The following is a 20,557-nucleotide window of genomic DNA, read 5'->3' on the forward strand; positions in this document are numbered from 1 at the left end:
GAACAGCGCCAACATTATCACCTCTTTGGCGGCAGGAAACTGCAGCTAAAGTGGCGATACGGTGCTTGATAATACGCCCTAGAGAATTCCAATAGAAGCCAAGGTTTGATGTTCTTGACACCAGAACCTAGGGTTCTATTGGAATTCTCTAGGGCATATTATCAAGCCACTTTAGCGGCAGTTTCCTCTAAAGCGACAATAATGTTTGCACCGTTCTTGATATTATGGCCCTATGAATCGAAATGATGTATGCAAAGCACCTTGCTGCCCCTGTTGCTTGGGCTGTGCTCTATGAATATGAATAAATAAAATACTTTTTGCATTTATTCTCCTTTATTATTCAACAGTTGGGTCACAGGAGATTGGGAGACCTGCAGCAAAACCTGCGGAAAATCAGGATATCAGTTCCGTTCTGTTCGGTGCATCCAACCCCTGCATGACAATGCAAACCGCTCGGTGCATTCAAAGTACTGCAGTGAAAATCGCCCAGAAGCCAGAAGATCTTGTAACCGTGAGCTTTGCCCTGCTCAATGGAGAGTCGGCCCGTGGTCACAGGTAAAATGGAACTTTTATATGTATTCATGTTCTATCATGCGAGTAGAATTTAAATTAAATGCAGCATGCTTGCAAAGAGGCGTTTGATCTTGGGATACTGCATACACTTTGCTACTGCTCTTCTAAAAACTGAAGCGTGGTAGGTCTCTGTAAACAACGACACAAATCAAGACATGCACAGTGCAAGCTTATGCATTGCTATTTGCTAATTCACAAAATGTGTGCCTTACTTCTGAATAAATCATCTACTCTGTAAATTATCTCGCAACTGCTTGTGATTTACAAAAAAGCTCAGACATACTCCACCTTTCTGAAACTTGTGTTTGCATGAGATTAGAACAGTTGTACAATGTCACTTTTTCTTTTCTGAATGTTTCGCCATTTCATGTCAGCCTTCCCTTCATCGAGCCTGTGGTTTTTACATACTTTGATTCACTTCCCTATACTGCAGTACTTTTACCTGAGCGTTTAAGGTGTAAGTTTGCTCGGTAAATATGTGTTACGGAAATTTATTTCGAACCGTTAGTGAATAACTGAATAGATGTTAAGATTTTGTGGGTGTATACCTGTTAGAAAGGGGAAGCAAATGTAGCACAAAATAGAACATAAAGCACACAACAAGTAACCACTGGTAACAGGTAAGTACCACCTACGCAACCCTACCCACCTTAGGAAAATATCACGCAGGGAACCAGGACCTCACTGTACTAGGAGAAACACAACCACCTAAGTATCACCATACATTTAGGGGTGTAGACACATTACGCATGATGCATCGCAACACATTCAGAGGTGCAGGGAAGATCACAATTGCGCAAAACTCACATGAGCCACCACCTGTGACAGTCACTAGGCCAACTGGCCTCTCTAGGGCTAGGATGCCCTGTGACCCAAAGTCAGGGGCAGGCTGTAGGCAGCCAAGAAGAAATGCACCAAGCCTATACGTGGCAGCTGCCCACTAAGTGCTGGGCAGCTGAATCCAATGGGTAAGACACATGGGAGCCTCGCAGGCTCTGACCAGGAACACTCGTGGCCCTGTTAGCCTCGTGGGCTCGAGCAACCTGCTGCCAACTGTGGCAGGAGCGGCCCACTGCCAGCTAGGGCCGCTCTACCTCCCTAAATGCACCCTAGATCGTTGGAGTTATGGGGGGACTCAAAATAAACAAATGGGCCCGAGCCTCTCGGGGCTCTGAAGAACCAATGGGGCGACGCAAGCCTCTCTGGGCTCCTAAACACATGTGGACAGATAAAGCGCTCCCAAGCGCTATCACAGCAATATAAGCGCTTCCAGGCGCTAGAAGCAAAGTAAAGCGCTATTAAGCGCTGGGGGCAAAAATAAAGCGCTCCCAAGCTATAGTTGGCCCAAAAGACAGCAATAGTCCTCCAGGAAATGCAGCAAGGCAGGGGGAGGCAAGGCTGGGCCCAGAGCCAGCTCGCTGGGCCTCCAGGCAGGCGGTCCTCCTGGCGCCCAGCAGCAGCATGTTGGGGTTCAAGGGGGCCTGGTGCCTTCTGTCTAGTAGACATATCCAGACTCCTGGAGCCAGGCTCACCAGCCAGCTCCAGCCAATCACATGCCAGCACACTCACTGCACACGCACACCCATGTCTGTAAGTGGCACTTCCACACTAGACACATACATGCTGCATACATCATTGCGCAGCATTCAATCACACGAGTCCGCACATACCAAACTCGAGCCTGCACACCTCACGCATCAGGAACTACCAGGAACACAAACATTCCCCATGCATTCCTATGGGAGGGCAGGCCAGCCTTACTCCACGCACTCAGAGTGCGCACGCACTTTCTACTGGGACACAGTGAAAGTGCGCAGAAACCAGAAATCACTACCACTAATTCACATTCACAAAGCAAAAAGTTTAGGGGTGAACCTGCCAGAAGGGCCAAGTCCAACAATACCTTATTTGCACATGATTTCCATGGTCCTCTTTAAACCATAAGGAACACTCATTTATCATCACCCTCCTTCCTCACCTTTCGCGGCTCTCTAGATCGAATTATTCCATCCACAGCACTGGCCTGCTTTTGCATTTGTAGACCTCAACTACCAGAGGGCGCAAGTTATCTGGCTGTGAAAATTCTAATGTAGACTTACCAAGAACTTACAGTGGACTTATAGGCTATCCATTGCTTACCATTGTTTGACTATATTATTATTTTCACTTGCTTGCTTCTTATTCGCTGCGGCGCATTGGCTTGACTTCCTCTTCTTGTGTTTGTTTGTCCCTTTCTGGAGCATAACTTCTTTACCATCCTTTTGTTTGGCTGACTTTTAGGGAGCTACTTTGTTCTTTCTCTGTAAGCATTCCATGAAAGTGCACGTGTTTTACAGCTTTCTCTCTCGCATGTTTCTCCCTAACTCACTGGGCTGCTTTCTTCTTCATATGCTGCTCACTTTCTCTCTTCTGTGTATCTCTCTGACAAACTCCCCAGCCCACCACGCTCCATGTTTCTCTCTCCCCCAAGCTCTCCTCCTCTCGGCCCTCCAGTGTTGGTCTCTTTCTTGTGTGCTTTTCTCCCAGACCCTCGTTGCTATCTCCCTTGTGTTCTGCTTCTCATCTGTCCACTGCTCAAACAAATTCATATTTCACTATACTAATTCATCATTAATCCTTTTTGGGTTCCAGAGTAGAGTGCTACTTGCTGAAAAGCATTTTGATGCCTCGTCAGGGGAAGTAAGCAATATGTAAATACAATTACAATTGCAATTACTCCCCCTCTCAGCTTTATTTTAAATGTTTTCCTTCCCTCACACTTTCCCTCAGCCGTTTCCCAACTGCCCAGCAGGCCTTTTAAAAAAAATATATTATTTTAGAGGGCCGTGCAGCAAATTGCACCTCCGATCTGTAAATAAATAAAAAATAGTGCATGTTTTAGTTCATAGGTGCGCGCATGCGTGGATAATGGCTGCTTGTGCTTATGTCATCACGCATGTGCATGCCTAGGAAATGACGTGGCCACATTTTGTGACTTTTTTATTTTTATTCTTTTGCCAATGCTGGGGGTGGTCACATTACACTCCTTGGTGGATTCCATGGGCACCCTTGAGGACTGTGCACGCTCAGCACTTTGGTAGAACATAACATCTATAATGGTTTCTGTCTGTTCCACTCTTGGATGGAATCCCTAGATTCTTCAGTGGGTTGCTCTCCCTCTGTTCCTTGGTGCACTTGATAGACGATTTAATGGTTTGATCTACCTTTGCTCCTGAGTGGACTTGATAAACTCTTTAGTGGTTGCTCTCCCTTCGCTCCTAGGTATATTCTCTAAAATGTACAGTGGTTTGTTCTTCTCTGATCATGGTTGGAGTCACTTTAAGCACTGTAGTTGGCTGTTATCTTTCTTCCCTGTGTTGGTCTCCATAGACCCTTCAGTAAGCTGCTGCCATTCTTCTCTTGGGTCAACTTCATAGATTTTCCTTTATTCACCTCTCCCTCTAATTCGGAGAGGATTTCATGGATACTTCATAGAGGGAGCGTATCCCAGGGTAAATTCTATAGAGACTTCCTGTATTGTTGCAGCACTACTGCATCTACTGAGTTACTCCCCATGTTAGGTTTCGCCTGCACAGCATTTGTGCTGTGCTTGAGAAATCTATTGCTTTTAATGTAAACTTAAAAGGGACTTAAGTCCTGCCACCTCATTTTCCTACTTTCTCATTGGTAACTGTGCGTGCTACTTACGTTATCTCCATTTCTACTGGCTGTAGCATATTCTGATGCATTTCCCAATGCCTATTCCTTGTCTGCTTCTCTTATCAATTTCGCATAGACACAATACTGTTAACATCGGCTTTGGTGGAACCATTTTCTCATAAAGTTTAGCCTCATTTTACTTTTTACTCTTGCAGCATATTTATAGAACATTGAATCCCCTGGAGAGATTAAGTGATTTGCATAGAATAGAAAAGCTCCTTTACTACTCCCTTATTTGGTCTTTACATGCCTCCACATACACTACACTTTTCCATGATGAATCATTACCACCACTTTACTCCTACTTCACAACTTAATCAGTCACCTATTTGAGTACCCTACTAATACTTCCCTATAAAATCTAACCCTTTTGAATCACTGCTCTGCCTAGTAGAGCAATTCGATGATTCAGCCACAACACCATGCTCACAGATGTTAATGCCACACCAGCTAGGGAGATCACCTGAGTACTCAACAGAGCACTCAACTAATCCCTGATAAGCAAAGCTATTAGAACCTGAGACCCTACTCTACATAATCAATTCAACTGCCTTTCCTGCAACATTCATAACAATCACCACAGTGGGCAACTGACCCCTGCTCATCTAAGGCATTAGATCATGCATCACTAACCATCATCCTTTCATCGTCTACTTCCTCTCCAGAAACAGCAATCATGAATCGCTTCTATGTTGCCTCCTCGGCCATCCTCTGATGTTGGCCTGAATTCTGATTATCTAAATGATTAGACCCAGAAACATCATCAACACCACTCAAAACATTATCAGGGCATTCTCCCCAGATCTCAGAAACACAAAGACTATGATGAAATGAATTCTCTCTTGAAAAGTATATATCTTAGATATTTATATCTTCAAATTAAATGTGATTGTATGCATTTTTCATTCCTTATTTAGCTAAAGATTCAAGTAAACATAACTTTCTAGATCACATAAACCTAACTTCTTGACCCACTTTAAAAATGTTACTTCCCTTCATGGGGAGGATATAATCTAACATAAATTAAAGCAGAAACATGTTTTATGTTATAAACAACTCCCAAAATGAGCAAGGCTAATGAGATTAGCATGGCTAATAGTTCTGAAGATTAGGCAGTGAATGACTAATGTAAGAAAGGGTAGTTTTTAGAACTATCCAAAATTGAATGTCCTCAAAGTTGCTAATACTCCCTCTTATGTCATATCGGTTTGACAGGCCATAAACGCTAGAGGAAACATATTTTGGGATCGGTCATATTTTAATACATTATGGGACATCATTAAGTTGACTTGCTTGTGTTGCCAATATAGTAAACTGTTCCTACACCCATACAACACTACTTTGGTATGCTTCTGTCCAATAGATGCCCAGCAGAGTAGCTGCATTTTACAAACAATTTTGAGGTGGTGATAAGATAGCTTTGCTAGCTCAAATACAGATATTATAGACCAGAAAAAAGTGGAATCATTACAGGTGTAAAGTAACTGGGTAAAATGTAAAAGAACCCTCAGTAAGATTTATAACTAAAAACAGCATAGCTTTGAAACTTCTGTGACTTGTGTATACGTGGCTCAATTAGCATTAAGTTTGATACACATTTTCTAACCAGAGTTAGCCAGTAATGTGCTGGGGTTGTGGTAATTTAGTTAGGAACATGGATTCCAAAGAAGCTCCTTGAAATTAAATGGGGCATTAGTTGAAAGGTTGGGTACCCACTTCAGTTATTAACCCTTAAAGTTACTAAATTAACCTGAGCTCAGACCCCTGGTAGCTATGGCACAGATCAGACAGGTTTAACTTATGGGCAATGGGTAAAGTATTTATGCAGTACTAAAACAGTAGCAAAGTTAAATTGCAAAACAATAAAAATCCCAAAAGGAATTAGATAAATAGGAAACAAATATGAAAAAAAATCCAATAAGGATGTTCTAATTACCTTGCCTTGCCTGCCGGATCGCGTTGCTCGTAGCCCGTCCCTGCCTCCGCTTCCGCCCCAGAGACAGCCCTCCTCGCGTCTTGCGTCTGACGTAGACGGTGACGGTGATGGCGCAAACAGGCTGGGAGGGTGCCGAAGGAGCTGAAGGCGCCGAGAACCGTGAGCCGTGAGCGAAACGGCCCTAAGGAAAGGAATCAGCCCTAACGTGACAAGGCTGCAACAAGAAGAAAGGAATAAAATCGAAAAATCGGAAAAACGCAATACAAAGCGGAGTGGAAAATAAAACGAGAAGAGGAGGACAGAGAACGGTGGGGGCAGGGGGCTCCCTGCGCTAAGCAGGCAGAGAAGCCAGGCACGAGGTGCACCATGAAGGCCAGACACACAGAGGTAAGTGGGGGAGCAGAGAGGAGAGGAGGAGTGCGTTCTTTTTTTTTAATTGCATGTTCTCTATGCCTGCATTTGGCAGGAACCTGTGAGATCAGGGGGGAAGGTGGAAACATTACAGTCAGAAATTGGTAGCTGAACCGGCACCCCCAGTGAAGAATTTCTGAGAACGTAAAGCGCAACCAGGGAGACAAAGTATCAAGGACAGTGATATAGGATAAACTGGTAGCAACATTACCCTCTTCTAATAACCGGGAAGAGAAGTCAGAGAAAACGGCACCGGCGAATAATAACAGGGGAAGTATCAGGATGGTCTAAAAAAAAGTGAAAAATCTGGCAGAACATAACCTGATGCCAAAATTGAACGCGATAAACGCAGAAAGCCTGGGCTCCCTGGAAGGCACCTGTGGGAGTATAGAGCTATTCCCTGTCAAAGGGAAAGGGAAAGGGAAAGGAAAAGGAGGAAAAAGGCCCAGAGCACCGGTTAAACCCCCTGGCAGAGCCATAGCAAACCCAATAAAGGAATTTGTGGGGAGACATTTTAAAAAAGAAGTTACACTAGCACAAGTTCACGACCAAGAACAAGAGCAAGATCAAGAAAAAGCTATTAGCAAACTAGCATCTCTGAATGGGAGCCTAGAAAGGGGAGAGAATGCATGTGCCTCCTTACCAGTAGAGGTACACAAGTCCGACTCCTTTAATATGATTAATCACTCGCTACAGTTATTACTGGATCAGAGGGGCCTACCATCGCCACGGTTGTCGTCATCACAGCACGACCTCTTTTCCTTTGACCTGGAGAGATGCTCCCTGGATAGCCAGATCCAACTGAACAATCCTATTCCTATGGTAGGGATGGAGAGAGTAACAGAAACCTCCTTGAGAAGTAGGACAAGCCAGAAAAGAGATGGAAATAAAAGTCCGCTGGAAACTCGAGATACCAGTTTGAATCAGGATGATGAACTGAACAAAACTCCTGAGTTAAACCCAGAATTAAATTGCGACCTCTCATCATTGTCTACTGCTTTTATGTTGGATTTAATGCTGATACTACAAAAGACTTTGAAAGGACTGCTTGAAGTAACTCTGTCTAATAATTCTGTTCTAAAAAATCAGAAAATGTATCTAGCAAAACTAGAGGGGGAACTGCAGGGGATAAGATCCCATATGCCAGATATGGTAAGGCAAGTACCTGACTGTGAATCCCAACTACAGACACAGGTGGAGGGTAACAAACCACCAATAGGAAGAGAACACATGGTAAAGATGGTAGATAAAACTGCAAACCCAGACCCGGATACTCGGGGGAAAGGGCAGCTCCAAAAAGATAAACAATCCAAAGAGAGCCATCAGGTCTATATATTAAAGTGGCCAATGAGGATAATAAGGAGAGTAGAGCAAACTAGACGTGGGCAAACAAGTAGAGCAAGAGGTGCAGGGAAAAAAAGCAGTAAGGAAAGAGAGGCAAACCACCGAGGAGGAACCGGGGGTGGAAAAGGAAATAAGTACGAAGGATAAGGAAACAAAGGGACCCAATCCCCTTATGAGCATAATAAGGGAAAAAACTCCAAAATGGCAGGTAAAATCTGCACTCCCACCTAAGATCTTGAAAATCCAGAGGAACCTAGATAGTATCAAACCCAAAGCACAGCCCAAGGTGGCGGGGAGACAACTGGGAGGACATCTGCAGTCCTGAGTTACAAGGGAAGCACAAACTAGTAGCTCAAATAATCAATTAGAGAAGGCCAAGATGAATGAACCACTGTTAGTAAGCAGGACAAGGAAAGAGAAGAATGAGAATATGGGGTTATACTTTGAACAAATCCCTATAAGAAAAGGGGAAAGAACCTAGGAAAGAGGCCACCCTTAAATAGGTCACAATTTCTGCAAGGATTTGCAAAATGTCAGAACCTGAAAGCAATAGGAACAAACGACCTAATGGTAGTGGGTTTTAGACAAGCAAGAGAAGGGAAGGAGGTCACAAGAATCACACTGTATTCCAATTTGGTAAAAGATACAATCGAGAAAGCAGCTAATGAACTCAAGAAGGAGGGAACTAGACTACTAGATGAGAACGAGGTGTTTGCAGATGTAGACGAGACGGGATGGCAGGGAAAAAACTTCCTAAAATATCACTCAGGGTTAGGAAAGAGACAGGTCAGGCTATGTGAACTCAAGGAAGATGATGGAGCACCGCTAGGTAACATCAAAATAGTAGCAAACAACTCAAATATTGACCATTGGTGGGGAAATTGGAGTATTGAATCAGGCCAGGCGGGCCCCTCATCGAAATTCATTGAAGAACAGGTGGAGGAAGGCTGGCTAGATGACATTGAATAGGAAAAAGGTATACCACATAGCATAAGATTAGCCTCCTGGAACGTAAATGGGCTAGGAAATGAGGAGAAACAAAAAAACATAAGGGAACTGGGGGAAAATACAGAGATCATGTGTATCCAGGAGACCTGGCTACGTGGTAAGACCTCAACTTTCGATAGATTCTGCCAACTAAACCGACTAGCCAAGAAGTGTAGATTTGGACGTTCTGCGGGTGGAATAAGGACCTTGGTGTCAACAAAAATTACGAAAAAAGCAACCAAAATAACCGTGAAATGTAAATGGCTGCTGGTATGTAGAATACTGCTATCAGGATGCATAAATATGGATACGATCTTGACTATAAATGTGTATATGCAATGGGCCTCCACTGAGCAATATGTGGAGGAAATGGCTCTTTTTAAAGAGGATATGGACTTTTTATGCGAGACGTATTGTAAGGACATGAATATACTACGTGGTGATTTTAATCATAAACTGCATCCTAAGAATGTAGATTGTTGGTTCCAAGATATACTAGAGGCTAATGAAATACCACAAGCTACTTTTCCATCATGTATAACAGGAGCAAAGGACACGCATTTGGTGAATTTTTTGGGAGCTAAAAATCTCTTCTGCCTAAATGGAAGAAGCCAGGTAGACTTCCCCGCGAAAAGAACCTTTAAGCTGGGTGCTCAAATCTGCCCCATTGACTATGTCTATCTGACACCTTGGAACTTCCACCGAAACACTGGTTTTAGGATTATGAATAGAGAAGGAAGTGATCACAATATGTTGGCTTTAGAGTTCTCCGGTGTTCAATTAGCACCCCGCCCACAAGTTATGGAACAACAGATGGATTACCCCAGACCTTGTACAACTAGGCTAACGGAAGAATATGTCTCAAGATTAATAAATTTACAACAAAACCTAGACTTGGAGACAGTGAGTGGCCAAACTCTCGATTGGTACGTAAGAAAAATCGAGGAGGTAGTCCAAATACTCAGTAAGGGACTGAAAGATGTAAACGGTGGAAATAATACAATTAAACAGAGTAATAGAAAGATGGTTAAAGTAACTGGTTGGTTTACAAGGGAATGCCAGGAGAAGAAAAGAGAAGTCAGGAGAATGGCACGCTGTAATTTCCGAAACAGGGATCAGGATAGTAGAAAAGCTTTAGAGGCCCTAAAAAGAGAGTATAATATGCTAACTAGGAGGGTAAAAAGAGAATTTAAAGAAGGGTGCTGGATAAAGCTACTCGAGGCGATAGCAACAAAAAACCTACGCCAGTTCTGGAAATTACATTAGTGCCTTCAGCAGCAGACTGCTAGCCAGGGGCAATGAACTGTATAGTGAAAGAAGCTGCTTGGGAGGAATAATTACAGGACTTGTATAGCCCGGGGACAGATCGGGAAGAGAATCTGTACACAGATTGGAGCGGTCTGGTAGTAGATATGAAACCCGACTTCTCAGTCACTGAGGTTAAAAAAACAATAATGGGCTTGAACCTTACAAGAGCAGCAGGCCCAGATAACCTCCCAGCACAGATAATTAAAACTCAACCAGACTGGTGGGCTAAATTCTTCGCAAACATGTTCCAAATTATCCTAGACACTGGGAGATTCCCCGACACCTGGAAAGGGGCAATAATACGGCCCATACACAAGAAAGGGGATATGCATAGTCCGAAAAACTATACATTAATCAATTTACTGGACATTGGGGAGAAGATTTTCGCTAAAATAGTGCTAGGCAAACTAAAAAACTGGGTAGAAGCCAACCAAATCATCCCGGTGGAACAGGGGGGCTTAAAGAAAGGGCACTCCACGGTGGACCACTGCTATGTACTGTGGGCCTTGGCATGGAAGTCGATAGAACAAAGGGGGAATATGCTGTGTTGTTTGTCGACTTCTGTGCAGCCTTCGACCAGGTGGACCGGGGGAAACTTTGGGAGTGCCTGATTAAAAATGATATCCCACCCTATTTATTAGAAATACTAAAAGAACTACATAGAGGGAACTGGGCCCAAGTAATAAAAGACACACAGGGGGTACTCACAAGGAAAATAGATATAGGAAATGGGCTAAGACAAGGTTGTGTCTTGGCCCCACTTCTCTTTCCTATCTTTTTAGCAGACTTACCAGCAGTATTGGAGGTGGAAAAAAGTGCCAGCCCCAGAATGAGTGGAAGAAAGATCTCATCCCTGCTGTATGCAGATGATTTAGTCATTACCGACCAGACCAAGCTAGGGTTACAGAGGAAATTGAATGCTTTTAATTAATATTGCAAAAATAAACTGTTAACAGTAAATATGGAAAACACAAAGGTCATGTGTTTCGGGATAGGGTCAAAAAGCTTTTGTTGGTATCTTGAAAAAACAAAACTAGAAATGGTGAAAGAATGTAAATACCTGGGCCTACGGTTCAAATCCACTCTAAAATAGAACAAACTTCTGGAAAACCAGAATGCAAAAGCTTCGGCCTCCATTTGCGGTTTGAAAAAATTTAACAAAAACTACGGTGAAATGTCTCACAAACCCATGCTAGAGGCTTTTACAGCCATGGTGCCCCCACAAGTATTGTACAGAGCAGAGGTGCTCCTCTTTAATGGCAAAAGCGTCTGCGATCGGGAGGAAAGCAAGGCTTTAAAAATGCTTCTGTCCCTACCAAAGTCTGCAATGGTACAGGCAATCAGACTTGAAAGAGGAATGATAGCGTGGAATACCCAGGCCAAAATGTTAGTGGCCAGATTTTGGAAACGCCAATCCCAGGGGGAAGATCGAAAGGTCTCACATTGGTGTAGCAAGGAAATCTGACACAGTAGCCTGAGATTGGCAACTGAGGCAAAAAAGAAAATAAAGGAGATAATGTGCTGCCTAAATGTGGGTGTAACTCAAAATTCATTAGAGGTAAATTTTACAAAAAGCTCACTAAGAGCACAAGGAAAGGAACTTTCCAGAACACAAGACCTAGAATACTAAAGAAATAAAGAATCAGTCCAAAACATGATAGATGTATGGGAAGCCGACATGGGGTATCCTTACCTCGAAGCCCTGCCGAACCATGGATTCAGATGGGACATCTTAAAAATTAGAATCGGCATTATCCCCTGGCGATTGGAGGGGAGAGTCATGACAGAAATGATGCACCGCGATGGTATTTGTAAGTGTGGGTTAGGGACTAAGTGCGGAATAATGCACATACTCCTCGATTGCTTCATGTGTATAGAAATTAGGAAACGATTTTTGCGACCTTTATTTATAAAATATGACATAAGAGTAAGAGCCCAAGCGATTAATTTACTGTTAAGAATGGAACATCTAGAAATAGCAATTGCACTTGGGTACTATCTGAAAGGGGTGAATGTACTGGCTAGGGAAAAGCTCAAGTAAGGACAATAAACACCCCTGTATACTACATCTAGTAACACTTGAAGGATAAAACCATGGTGAAGCAAGGTTAAATGGTTTTAATATTGTCCAGCAAATGGATAATGTTTAATGAAAAGAACTTGCCACTATCTTAAATGATATAAGGACTAGGCTTTCTGTTTTAGAATGTACATAGGTTTTTATATTTTTAAAGATTATTAATAACTCGCATATTGATGAAATTAATTGCTGAATAGAAGTAGCAAGGTGGAGTGCATAGAAGGAACTGTTAGATTTTAAAAAGTTGTGTACTGCTTTGTTATTAACTGGTTTTGTACAGGGTTATGAATTTTATCCGATTTTGTTTAAAGACTAAGGTCTAAATAAACAGAGTTCTTTCCTCTCTCAATAAGGAGAACCGTAGATATGAGATGTAATGTTTTAAGAAAGATTTAAGGGAAATAGTGCCAAGAAGTACAGTGCCAATAATAGTCAACAGCCACGGTAGAACAGGACATAGGTACAATTTGACACTGACTGCGAGCACTGGTCAGACACAATAATCAGGTTCATCCTGGCCACATATTTTACCTTCTGACATTTGCTCTTTTTGTCCCAATCCATCAAAGAAGTACACTTGTAAAGGTCCCCAGGAGCTCGGTCCAGGCAAGGCCCAGTCCAGGTCCAATTGCCACTGATCAGCTGGGTAGTGGCAGGAAAGGCCTCTTGGAGCTTGAACTTGTTATGTATCTGTAGCTTAAACTGGAGGTCAGCCGTAGGACCCTTGGAGTCCACTTCTTTGTCCTGAGTACAAACGAGAAAGAGCAGGTTCAGTGCTCCAGAGCTTTTCTCAAGTTGCAGATATCAGGTTCAGTTCTCTTGTGATCTCCCTCAGTTCAAGGAGTGTTCTGAAGTGGTGGCATGGAAATTCCACGTTTGTGCCTGACACGAGCTAGTGGATTGGAATGACCCTTGGGGGTGCCCTAACCAATGAATTAAAGGAACATATTACCAGGGCTAACTCTAGCCACTATTGGTATTTTCAAGATTGCCTAAGTCTTCAGCCACACTAAACTTGGGTTCTGAGGGTTGTGTGTGTGGGGGGTCGTGTAGTATGCTTATCCTAATGTCCTGACTCAACTAATACTAAAATTCTGTTTTGCGCATTCCCAGTACCACCAATAAATTCGGAGACAGAAGTCTGCTAAAATAAAGCTGAGCTTTCATCTCCCAGAGATCGGATGCACACAAATTGTTTTGACCTTGTTTCCCTTTTTGAAGTGTGCTATAGGAAGGAAATTCTCCAGCAGACATGTCAAGCAGGTCTTGACACTCCAGCAGGATCTCAACCTGTGATGTCAATAGGAGACCCAAGGTGATGGAGGCGGGTGTGGCTGGGAGGACAACATAAGGATGCCTGCATATTTTTTAGCTACATCTTCTTGTGACAGTAAAGGCCACTTTGAAGTTAATCAAGCCCTTGGGCCCATTCCACAGGTCATCCTGTCAAGGGCATGACAATACCTCCCAACTCCCAAGACATTTTGCCCCTGTTCTGGGAGTAAGTTCACACCTTGTTAATGCCCATTTTATTGCTAGTTACTGGATGGCAGAAAAGGGAGAACAAAGTGCATATTTAGCTTCCAAGCAATTCAGGCTCGGCAAAAGTAACTTTTTAAAAGTTATCTTCCCAAAATGTTTATTACAAATCTGACTTCTCCAGTGAATCAGGCTTGTAATACTTTCAAAAAGTACAGAAATAAAATCTGTAACTCTTTCCTAGGCAGAGATAACATTTATTAAATTTAATATTATGTCTCAATCCGTTCCTATGAAACATCCCACCATTCTACAAGGAAACAAGTTTTAGAGTTTTTTCATTGTAAGAACGTGTTTAACATTAAACCTTTGCATGTCATACTTTTAAATACGATGCACCCTGCCTTATGGGCCATACAACCTACTAAGGGAAGACTTATAGATATGTATAAGGAAGGCTTAGGTCTGTCAAAAGGCATTATTTTGACTTATTGAATTTGCAGTTAAAGCATACACAGCCAGGCTACTGGTGGCAGAACTGCAGTCATGTTTACACTGTCACTCTGGTTACTGTAACAGATGAAACAATGTGTGCTGCAGTTCGCTTGTGACATTTACCTTACAGGCCATAAATACACATTGGTACTATATGTTGGGGACTTACAAATAAGTTAAATATGCTACCAGGACTATACCACTTTTACATTGTTGAAAGGAAGAGCACAAGCATTTTCCATCGGTTATCCGGGGTAGAGTGCACAGAGTTCTAAAGCCAGCAAAAATAGGGTTCAGGGAAAAGGAAAGCAAATTTTGAGTGACCTTGCAGAAAGTGCAAATTCCCAAAACTCCTAGCCACCACAAATCCATAACTCAAATTTTGGAAGATTTAATTTCATCCTAGTGTTGTTGGCAAGCAAATAGGCACTGGGTGTAATGTGGTGGATGAAAGGAAATCATGAAATGGTAACAGAATTTATGAGTAGGTGAAAAGCATTGGCTGCAGTCATTGATCAGCTTGGACAATAGGCAAAGATACATATTGCGCAAGGCTGGACAGAGACAAAATCTGAAGAACACCACAGATTAAGCAAAATATCTAATAGCATTGCTTTGGAAGTTGCTTGCCCGAAAAGACTGCATCCACCCAAGAACTCTAGCTCACTTTTCCACGCCCCTAGATATTGTGATTATTAGCATCAAATGCTGCTGAGAGGTTGAGATCAAAGGTAACACAAACCCAACTGTTAGTGGGCAACTGGAGAAATGTATCCATTAGAATTTCTTTTGCTCCACAAAGCAGGCTTGAAACCCACTGGAGAGGGGTAAAGACTTTTCTTAGTGATCAATATCTCAAGTTATTTTATAGGATGTGATGAATTGGAATTTGGCCGTAAGTCGCATGAAATACGTAAGATCTGATTAATGCATCATTGAGGAGCTTCTACAAGACCCAAGCCCCAGTCATATTCATATGCAGCATTTTCAGAAAATGAATGTGCCAATCTTACTTAAGTGACCCTGAGATTTGATTATTTTTATTAAGATGATAATAGCATTGGAGACATGAGGCAAAATTCAGCAATGTTGATTTTGGGTAGGAAATGTTTCTCAGTGAAGACAGTGTGTCATGAGACGAGTTACTGGGGTAATGACATGGTATATGTGTAAAGTGAATCATGACTTTCACCCCTGGCTCGGATAATGTTGTTGAAAACATTAGTTTCTGGGTATTCACCTGTCATTAGAAAGGGTTGGCAGAAATAAGGCAGGCTCAGGTCGCGAGCATTTAAAAAATATTTTCAAAACATCTTTGACAGAGATTGTACTGTCACAAAATCTAGGCCTCTAATATATCTTTTGTATGTTGTAAAATGCCAAATTATGTATATTTTTAGAGTTCAGGTATATAGTTCTTGCATCCAGTAAATAGCCTTACAATAAAGCTGCTTCGGGCTGCAGATGTATTTTTATCCAGCAGTGGTGGTTCTCGGGTGAACCACTGATTGTTTAACTCTTCCGTAACTACTATGATTGTGTCTGTAGAATCATAATATCAAAATGAAATCAGGATCTTATTATGAATTGATAATGGGGCAATTATCCATAAGATAAAGGCTATATTGCTGATATCAAGGTGATTCATATTAGTGACAGAAAAGCGAAATTACTCCTAAATACAGGAACATATTTGAAAATGATCAGATCAAAATGTAGAACACAAACCTATTGAAAGGAAATGCATTAAATCCAGAACATGGCCAAGTTTGTGCAGAGGTCCAGTTACCACCTAGTTAATATGCAAAGCATTCAGCAACGCAGTCAGTTCTTAGGTGGCAGGGACATTGTCCATTTCCCACCATTGGATCAGCTCTCCAAAGTGGAATATTAAGCAGGCTAAAATCAGCACTACACTTCCAGCAATTGAAGATTGAAAAGTCAGGTGTCTGGTGTCATGGCTCTACTGGGACTTGACATAGCCGAAGCAGCCTATTCCCTGATGGACAAGGTTGCCGTGCACCAACCTGTGCTGGGTGGTGAGGGTGCTACAAGTAGGCCAGGCACCCAAAGGGTGCTCCAGGAATTTTTGCATGGTTACAGAGCTTTCATGAGATGTTCGATCCACATCGGAGCAGTTTTTCCTGTTGGGAACAAAAGACTTCCGAGCCAACAGAGCACTCTTAACCTCTCGAAGAGGGTGGTAGAACGTTTTCAGGTGAGAAGTAAGTCCAGGCACATAACAGGTGCTTTTGTGGAGACCCCTTCCTCCCACCTCCCTTCTTTTGCATCTGTTGAAACCAATAATTCGTGGGAGGTTAGTAGAAAGACCACCAGGGACCTGTGGAGGAGACATTACTGTAACTCAAAGAAGGGCAAGGAAGTACCCTAGGAGAAGCCACAAACGGATGGATGAATGAATGAAAGTGGTACTTGGAGCCAAGGTAGCATCTTGGTGCTATGCAGAAGGAATTTTAGGAGTAGGCAGTGACACATGGGACCTTTATAGCTTGTTACAGAATCATAATTTGTGGTTTGTGCATACAGAAAACTTATCTGTGGTTGCAAAACTGCCCGATTCTATGAAGCAGACTTTTTGTGGACCCTTTGCAAATGCATCTGGCCCATAGTCTGCCTATCTATGTCGTACTTCCTGATGCTTCTCTGCCCAACATACTTGAGATTTGTGTGGCTCTTTCTCCTCCTTGCATTTGTTCATGATTATCTCTTGCTAAAACGCTGCTCTATCTTTCTAATGGAAGGAAGTTTAGATGCAAAATAGTCCCTTGTTATTAAATGCAGCATTTCGGAAGAGTTTATGATGCAGCTGCCCCTCAGGCAATGGAGCGCGCACAGCAGCTGAACATATTTCGATGAAGCTGCCTTACAAAAAGGAACAGTACCACAAATATTTCGAAAATGCATTCAAGAGTGGTTCCGAATTTGGAAAGATGATACGACTTTGTTAGTTTACTCTTGCGAATGGCACACACAGAACGCTGTATAGAACAATGGCAAGATGACATTAATTCAAAAAAGAGAAAGATGACGGACAATTAGTTCTCAATCACTGCTTGTCTGAAATGAGAGGTGCGGTCGATGGACAAAAGTACGTGTTGGGCATCACACCACATCACACAGCAGTCCATCCAGAGTGACATGGGCAGATACTTTAAGATGTCATTTAAAATATTTGTTGTATAGACTGTAATTGCTTTGATGTATTCTAAGGAGTATACTACAGAACATTTTTTTTTGTAAATTGAAAAAGTTATTTTATTTAAATCAATTTACTTTACATTTGCATTAAATTCATATTTTTGGGGGGACTTATTATTTTATTTAAAATGCTCATGTTTAAGTAAATGATTAAAAGTCTGTTTTCCCATTTGGTATAGTGCTCAGTGACCTGTGGAAATGGAACACAAGAGAGACAGGTGCTGTGTAGAACAACAGACAACACAATCGGATTGTGTAATGAGGATAAGCCAGACATGCTTCGGATATGCCGATTACCTTCATGTCAGAGTAAGTAGTAACGCGCTGGTATTGTAACCTTTCTGCAAGGGTAAAATCCATGTACCACATTGTGTAACTGTAATTTCATTCTATGGCATTAGTTTAGCTAAATAAAATAAAAAGCATTCTTGATCTACTACACTGAATGTAGCCTACATTATGTAGGTACTGCCAATAGGTGATTTTGGTTGTTGCTGTGTTTGAATATTATTCCACTAAAAATTCTAATCACCAGTTGGACAAAGTAATTGAATAAGGATAATGTTTGTAACCTTTATAATCATGGTGTACAGGATTTTAATTATGTAGTATTTATCTGCTCAGCGTTACTTATTTGCCGTCCTCAATTTCTAAGGCCTCTGTTTTTAAAATGGAATGTTAGGACTTCGGCAGAAACTCACAGTCTTCTGATTTTTCCACCAAATATATTTTGTCAAAGATTTTCTACATTTTTTTTATTTAAATTTTAATGGAATTGCTATTATACTGATTGTAAAATGGGTTAATGTGGAGAACATTGGAGATCCAAATCTTGAATAAAGAAGTGAAGTGAATGTATTTATAACTCCCGTGGAGATATATAATTTTGCGTTTTGGACTGTTTCTGCTGTTAGTTTTCTAGAGAGACATTTCGTCTATGCTGGAGAAAATTCAAATCCGTAATTATATCAGAACGACATACTAATATATGGAAGCACATGGCAAGGTTCCAATACTAGGGTATATTTTTTTCTGAAAATGTTCGGACGCATGGATAACAGTTCTTATTAAGCTGTACCTCCATATTCCATATATTTATAATCTCCACAATATCTTTCTTGGGTCAAGCACCAGAAGCATGCAAGCAAACTTAATGTGTATTAGTTCATTATATCCATTACAAAATAAATAAAAACTTGAAAAAGAGAGAAACAGCAAATTTTTTGCCCTTCGAATGTGTAGATGCCAATTATCCCATCGTAACCAGGTATTAATGTTAGTAAAACCCACTTTAACAGATGCATTATCGTGGCATCATAACATTATTAATTAAATTAAGCCTCATGTACAAAAAAAGTATATCAATTACAGTAAATTGCTTACTTCATGTATATTCAAGCTGGTAAAATCCAAAAAGGGTATAGAAATAGTAGAGCACAATGTTATGTTATGTTATGTTATGTTATGTTATATTTGTTTTTGTATAGCGCACGGCTACTCAAAAAGAGTGTCCCGGCGCTTTAAATAAGGAGACCTACAGCAAAATAACACAACACAGTAATAAAAAACAAGGTGAAAAGCAGAAAGACAACAGAGAGAACAGCAGAACAGCCTAAAGGGTAAACAGCCAGGTTTTGAGGCCTTTCCTAAATGCAAGTAGGCTGGTGGCTCCCCGGAGTGTTAGCGGCAAGGTGTTCCACAATTGTGGCGCCAGCAGTCCGAAGGAGCGGCCTCCAATGCGGGCTCTCTTCACTCGCGGCACAGCCGCCAGGAACAGAGATTCTGACCTGAGAGAGCGAGCCGGATGGTAAAAGGCAAGTCTCCTTTGGAGGTACTTCGCTCCCACTGCATGAAGAGCTTTGTAGGCCAAAGTTAATGCCTTGAAAACAATCCGTTTACGGATAGGCAGCCAATGTAAAGTCTGCAACAGGCCAGCAGCACTGGCTCGCCTGTTAAGGCCAAAAATGGCCCTCGCAGCCGCGTTCTGCACAACTTGGAGCCGCTGTAGCAGGTACTCTGGCAGGCCCAGGTAGAGAACGTTGGAATAATCTAACCTAGAGCCGATCAGAGCCTGCACAGTCAGCTTCCTATGTTCCTCAGACAGAAGAGGTAGAAACCTCCGCAGCATCTTAAGGAGGCCGAAGCATGTGCCCGTCACACCAAGGATCTGGGATCTTAACGTCAGACCCTTGTCCATCTTGACCCCCAGGTTCTTAGCAATTTGGGATGAGCAAGACGGAGGGAACATGTTAATGGGCCACCAAGCTTGCCAGTCTGGCTCCGTAGCACACCCGAAGAAGAGTACCTTGGACTTATCGGAATTGCACTTGAGGCTGTTCAGCTGGAACCATTTGAAAACAGCCCCAAGGCAATCCCGGATACTCTCTCCATCTAAGTCTCCTCCTCTCTTACAAGAGAAGAGGAGCTGGGTGTCGTCGGCGTAGGATACGATCTGGGCCCCGAACGACTCCGCCAGCGCCGCCAAAGTGGTCATGAAGATGTTAAAAAGGGTTCGGCTCAGTATGGAACCCTGTGGAACCCCGACTCCCAAAGGCGGCATCACGGCGGAATCTGGGGAGGCCCAGACCGTTTGCCGGCAGCCAGCTAGGAAGGATGAAAACCAGCTGAGCACCGTCCCCCGTAGGCCAATCTCATAGAGTCTTGCGAGAAGGCCGTCATGGGGGACGGTGTCGAAAGCCGCCGACAAATCCAACATCACCAGCATGGCTTTGCCCCCAGTGTCCAGAACCCCTTTGATGGTTTCTGAGACCTCTAGGAGCGCGGTCTCTGTACTGAGATTTGGGCGGAAGCCGGATAGGGTGGCATGCAGAATCTCGTGTGTTTCCAGAAAATTGGAGAGCACCGTGTGTACATGCTTCTCCAAAATTTTCGTAAGAGCAGGCAACAGAGAGATAGGCCTATAGTTGACCGGAGCCTTAGGGTCGAGACCAGGCTTCTTCAGCAAAGGGATGACCATTGCCTGCTTCCAGGCCTGCGGAACCACTCCCTGGCTCAGCGAGAGATTC

General features: G+C 42.5%; 1 protein-coding gene across 1 annotated transcript in view; it reads left to right on the forward strand.

The window, feature by feature from the left end:
• The window catches only part of ADAMTS2 (ADAM metallopeptidase with thrombospondin type 1 motif 2), a 1,719,397-nt gene that overhangs the window by 1,608,677 nt on the left and 90,163 nt on the right, over positions 1–20,557 (forward strand). Inside the window, exons 19-20 of the mRNA XM_086931466.1 lie at positions 348–555; positions 17,711–17,840. Of these exons, the coding sequence (XP_086787592.1) occupies positions 348–555; positions 17,711–17,840 (338 nt within the window). The remainder of the gene's footprint in view (positions 1–347; positions 556–17,710; positions 17,841–20,557) is intronic.

Source organism: Lissotriton vulgaris, chromosome 7 (assembly GCF_964263255.1).
Source record: "Lissotriton vulgaris chromosome 7, aLisVul1.2, whole genome shotgun sequence".
NCBI classification, from domain to species: Eukaryota; Metazoa; Chordata; class Amphibia; order Caudata; family Salamandridae; genus Lissotriton; species Lissotriton vulgaris.